Source organism: Camellia sinensis, chromosome 15 (assembly GCF_055761805.1).
Source record: "Camellia sinensis isolate YWXY chromosome 15, ASM5576180v1, whole genome shotgun sequence".
In the NCBI taxonomy this organism is placed as follows: domain Eukaryota; kingdom Viridiplantae; phylum Streptophyta; class Magnoliopsida; order Ericales; family Theaceae; genus Camellia; species Camellia sinensis.
In genome coordinates, this window is record NC_138975.1 from 52,321,062 (window position 1) to 52,326,967 (window position 5,906).

General features: G+C 43.4%; 1 protein-coding gene across 1 annotated transcript; it reads right to left on the reverse strand.

Annotated features, from left to right (window-relative positions):
* Positions 1–3,396: 3,396 nt before the first annotated feature.
* LOC114262719 (uncharacterized) lies at positions 3,397–4,215 on the reverse strand. The gene has a single exon (XM_028203084.1). The coding sequence runs from the start codon at positions 4,213–4,215 to the stop codon at positions 3,397–3,399; it is 819 nt and encodes a 272-aa protein (XP_028058885.1).
* Between the last annotated feature and the right edge of the window lie 1,691 nt (positions 4,216–5,906).

A 5,906-nucleotide genomic window follows, 5' to 3' on the forward strand; every position in this document is an offset into this window, starting at 1 on the left:
GAAACAAGTCTTGAAGCCAAAAATTTCCCAACCCTTGGACCAAAGCTGGAGGCCAGTTATATGGACCAAGGAGAGGGAGAGAATGGAGGGAAAGAGTGGGGGAAAAAGGACCAAGTTTTTCCCCAAAAGCTGACCCCCGGATACAGGCTTTTTTGGGGGAAAACAGCTATACAGCTGTAAAGTACTCACCCTGAGGAGAGAGGCCGGCTAGTTTTTGGAGCTGCAGGTGACCGGCCGGCCACTCCCCATGGCCGGCCGGCCAGGGGTCAAAAGGGTCAAGGTGATTTAATGGCGGGCCACCACAGATAGGTGTCCTCCTAGGTGCCCTCAACACAACCTTGTGGTTCAAAATTGGCAACAGTGAAACAGGAGAGAAAACAAGCCATTTTTAGGAAGGGTTCAAAAGGGTCAGGTAGAATTACTGGCCGGCCACCAACTTTTGGTGTCCTCCTATGTGTGTACAACACAAATATGTGGTTACAAGTTCAAGAAAATGGCCCAAGGTTGTTCAACATTAGCTTGGAAGTGAGAAAAACGGGCGTCGGAGGGCACCGGAGGAATAAAAAAGGTTGCTGAAACAATTGCTGGCCTCCCACCCTTCTACGGCCTTCCTGGTGATGAAACAGAGGTACCTGCCAAAAATGAACGAAAATCGATGCAAAACGAATGTTCGGGGGCCAGAACGCGCAGTTCGGGGCCCCGAAAACTGCCTGTTAAGCACCGAAAGTGGCATTCGACCACGAAGTGGATCTCTCAGACCTCAGTGTCCCTCAAAAGGGAGTAAATAAGAAGTATGCCAAAAACCAGAACAAACGGAGATGGTTAAGCGGTCCCGAACCGAGGCACACGGCCAACGGTCTCGAAAAACCGGAAACCGGGCTCCGAAATGGGCAAAATGGCCTACAGCCACAAAATGTAGCCCACGGCCACTGAGAGATGGTCTACGGGACCTCTCCTTCCCCTCATAAAAAGAAACAGAGAAAACTGAGTCTGGTTCGCAAACCGAGGCAAGGCACAGAAGAGGGTTCGGAAATCCGGAGGCAGGGCTCACGGCCGCGACTCTGAGACTTCTGAACGAGCACGATATGCAACATCACCAAGCGCTCAATTGGTGACGTCTGAGTCTTAAGGTCGGTCAAAAATGGGGTGTCTACAACCAGATGACTGAAACTTTCAGTGCCTCCAGAGTCCCTGCTAGTTTGGTTGTAAAGATTGGACACAAAAGATTGCCCGGGCTTGGCTGTTCTCCAAATTGCACTGTCCTGGGACTCCAGCTGAATGGAAGGAGCTAGACCTACTAAGCCATATAGCCTGAGCAGTTCATTCTTTTCCCAAACAAAAAGAGACCTCCTAAATGTGAACAACCAGTTCTTAGTAGTGCCAGAGACTTCTACAAAATCCTTAAGCAGGCCTTCCTTTTGTGAAGATAAACTGAAGAGCCTAGGGAACTCCTCTTTCAGGCAAACATTTCCACACCAAGAGTCAGACCAGAACCTAATACGACAGCCATTGCCCACTTTTAACTGGAGGTTGCTAGCATAGTAAAGGGAAAAGGACTGATTTTGATCACCTACTGCCACTATTCTATTCCAGATATAAGAGGATGAGGTGTTTAAACTTGGGTTTGGAATCCATTTCCCAACACCCTATACCAAAGTGACACAGGTTCAGAAGCAAATCTCCACCACCATTTTAGGAGTAGACACACATTCACATCTCTAATTCTTCAAACACCCAAACCACCTTGCTTTATGCTCTTAGTAACCTCTGACCATTTCACTAAATGAATTTTGCGCTTCAGATCTGGCCCACCCCATAAGAAAGAGGCTTGAATTTTGTCTAACTCCTTGGCAATTCCCTCAGGTAGCTTAAATAATGATAAGTAGTATATAGTTATACTTGATAACACTGCTTTCACCAAGGTTAATCTACCTGCAAAAGATAGTAGCTTCTTTTTCCACCCGGCTAGCCTTAGTTTTACCTTATCAACTACTGGTTTCCAAGTTTTCTTTCTCTTTGGGTTTGCACCCAAGGGTAGTCCTAGATACTTGATTGGTAGATTTTGAGACTTGCGGTTCAAGAGGCAAGCAAACTCCGCAAGGACAGATCCGGAGATGACAATCCTACAAATCACAGTTTTGTGGAAGTTGATTTTAAACCCTGAAGCCACTTCAAAGCATCTAAGGATTCTTTTTCAGATTTAGCACTTCTGATATCTCAGCTTCACAGAATAAAAGGGAATCGTCTGCAAATTGAAGGTGGGACAATTGCACCTCATCATTGACCCCAACAGATACACCTTTAAGCAATCTCAGGTCCATAGCTTTCTGAAGGAGAATATTTAATGCCTCAACATCCAAATTGAATAAGAATGGTGATAAGGGGTCACCTTGCCTGAGCCCTTTTTGGGGATTAAACTCTTTTGTTGGAGATCCATTGACAAAGATTGAAATTCTAGCAGTAGAGACACACTTCTGTATCCAAGAGATCCATTTTTCGCCAAAACCAAAGTTTGCTAACATTGAAAAGAGAAAATTCCAGTTGATGAAGTCAAAAGCCTTCTCAAAATCTATTTTAAAGATCAGCCCAGCTTTCTTAGATTTGACCCAGCTGTCCACAACTTCATTTGCAATCAAAACACCATCCAACATGTTTCTACCTTCCAGAAAAGCAGATTCTGAATCACCAATTATCGAAGGCATAACTAACTTCAATCTATTTGTTAGGACTTTGGAAAGAATTTTGTAGGCGAAACCAATCAGACTAATAGATCTGAATTCATTTAGTGATAAAGCTTTCTCCTTCTTAGGGACAAGAGTAATGAATGAGCTATTCAAACCTAGGATTAAACTGCCACTAGCATGAAACTCTTGCATAAATTTGAGGACTTCACCTTTAAGCACCTTCCAAAATTTCTGAAAAAACATCAGGTTAAAGTCGTTTGGTCCTGGGGCTTTGTTCCTATTACAATCGTTTACTACAGCCCAAATTTCTTCTTCAGAAAAATCTGCTTCAAGAACATGAAAGTCGGTACTGAGTCTAATACTTTTGAATTCACCTTTCAAAGTTGGCCTTATTTTCCAATCATCTTTGAACAGGTTTGAAAAGTGAAGCCAAACCTCATTCTTTACTGAATATGGGTCCTCAAGATTCACACCCCCAACTATGATGGAGTTGATAGTGTTTTTGGTTTGCCTACTACTGGCCATGACATGGAAAAACCTGGTGTTCCTATCCCCTTTCAGATTCCAGTACATCCTAGATTTTTGGAGCCACTCTCATTTCATCTTCTTGCTCAGTGACCACATTTCAGTCCTTTTCTCTCTTTGCTGCATCAATTCACCTTCATCCAGAGGTCTAGTGTCAGCTTTTAGATCAAGATCATGCAGAGCAAATTCAGAAGCTTCTAATTTTTTTTGCAACATTACCATAAGACTCTTGATTCCATTTCTTTAAGACCAACTTCAGGGACTGCAATTTCCTCTTCAAGATGGATCCTGCAGATCCATACAGTTGAAGTTCACCCCAATTACTCTCTACCAAGGAAGCCAGTGATGGATGTAAGGTCCATGCATTCAGAAACTTGAAAGGTTTGGGCCCCCAGTCCCTACCATTCTCCATGAGAAGAAGTGGGCGGTGGTTAGAGATAGTTTTTGGAAGACCCCATAGTTTGAGTTTATATCTCACTAACCATTCAGGACTAAGAAGAAATCTATTTATTCTACTCCACTTTTTCCCTTCAAGAGTATTACACCAAGTGTATTTTCTGCCTAGCATTTGGATATCTACCACCTCACAATTATCAATGAAGTCATTAAACTCCTGCATGCCTCTATTCCTGCAAGAAACTCCTATTCTTTCCCCCGCATTCCTAATTTCATTGAAGTCTCCACCAAGGCACCATGGGTTTACAAAAATTGTTTTCAAATTTAATAGGGTCACCCATAAAGCCTTCCTCCTTATTACATCATTTGGGGCATAGATGTTGACCAGAACACAGTCAAAAGAATTGTGAGCCTTACCTGATAAGAGAATAAAGTTCCTGCTGCTACAACAATCTGAGAGATGAAAGACATCAGGATCCGAGATGCAGATTAATCCACCAGACAAACCTGCAGCATCTGCGGACATGAATTCCATCTTGTCTCTAGGCCAAAAACTTTTAATCCGCAAGTTTGCAACACTTGATTGCTTTGTCTCCTGAAGCAAAGCCATATCTACTGCCCGCTCATGCAAAATCTTCCTGATTTTCCTTCTCTTTTCAGGCCTTCCTAAACCTCTGACATTTCAGCTTAGAATCTTCATGTATAACAGTTATACTCCAGATTGCACCCATAAGGAAACTGGTTATTCCACACCACCAGTACCTCCAGCCATTCTCACTTTATCTTGCTCCTCCATGCATATGAATTTCTTGACAACCTCAGATTCCTGGCCCTTATAGTCAATCCCCAGAGTTTTCCCTAGGTGGAGTGTTTTAAGAGCCTCTTGAAGAATTTCCTTTGAAGAGGAGGTGTGAATTGATTCTGAGGTGTGACTGGGTGAGGAGTGAACAGTTTGAGATCTGGCTCTAATTCCTCTTTTGAACCCATTGCTTGAACCTGCCCCTTTGTTCCCTACCCTTCTTGCAAATCCAGAAAACCTACCTGCTAAAAAAGATTGCTTGAATCCTTCTCTTCCAGCACCTTTCCTTTTTGCCTTTCTTTAAACGGTTGTTGGTGGATCCTGAAGTGGATGGCTTGAAAGTGACGTTGGCCTTAGATTGTGGACTCACTCCAGATGCTTCACACAACTGTTTCATACCTAATTTATTTGATCCATTATTAAAGGGCCTAGAAGGCAGCAAACTCAGATGGCTTGACTCATTGGGCTGCAGCCCATTTTGAACTTGGCCCAAAGCTAACTCTATACAAATGCCAGGTCTTTCTTTTGAAGTCTCACTAAGGCTTTTAATAAAGCCTAAGGTGAGTATATGACCCTCTACTGCGGGGCCTACAATGGGACTAAACTGAGGATCTTGATTGCACTCAACCCTCTTCTGCGTAGTTTCTGTAACTAGCTGCTCTTTTACACCTTTTTGGGCAAAATGATTATACCTCTGATGTAGGCTTTTCACTGACAGTAATGATTCAGCCACACATGTGCCTTCTTCGTTTGAATTCCCAACACAAGCTATAGTCTCTGCTACAACTGATGTGTTACTCCAGCTGCCTCCTACAACCAGCTCATCCATAGCCTTCATCCCAGCTGTTGTACCCTTATTGGTTCTAAAAGACGCTCCTGCCATGTCATCTGCTATGTCACCATCTTCCTCCTCTGGTCTGTGTTCTTGACTGAGTTGGACTACACCATGGATTTTGGAGCAGACAACTTCAACTGGGACCTTAGAGAGTGTGGTTTTACAACTGAGGCTATCATCCATAGCATAGTGCTCTTCAAATACTCGACTAGGATATACTCGTCCTTTACACTCCATATTAATACTTGTATTAATCGGATCCATTACATCAGTAACTAATTTGAATTTGCCTTTTGTAAATGATTTTGGTGCACCAATACTACCATCCAAGAGAACCACCTCTCCCCATAGGCTTCCAATCCTTCTGAATGTATTTGAACTCCAGAGGTTTGGGGGTACCCCAAGACAGCTGATCCAAACTTGTCTCTGTTGCTCCAGCCTGCAGGTACAGACCAGGACTCTAAACTGTGATGTACTCGCACTAGTGATGGAACCATTCCACAACCATGGACTTTTTGCCTAGCAGGTCTTCTTTAGGGAGGAATGAAAGAAAAACATCTCGCCCACCTCCCTCTCTTACCAACACATTGTGCTCTTCTCTTCTGATTAGTTCATTTTTCACCTGTACAGAGGTGTGCTCTGGTTTGAGTCTCATGATCAAACTCTC

Coding starts and splice junctions, on each gene's coding strand:
- LOC114262719 (XM_028203084.1), bottom strand. CDS start 4,215: ATGGCTTTGCTTCAGGAGACAAAGCAATCAAGTGTTGCAAACTTGCGG.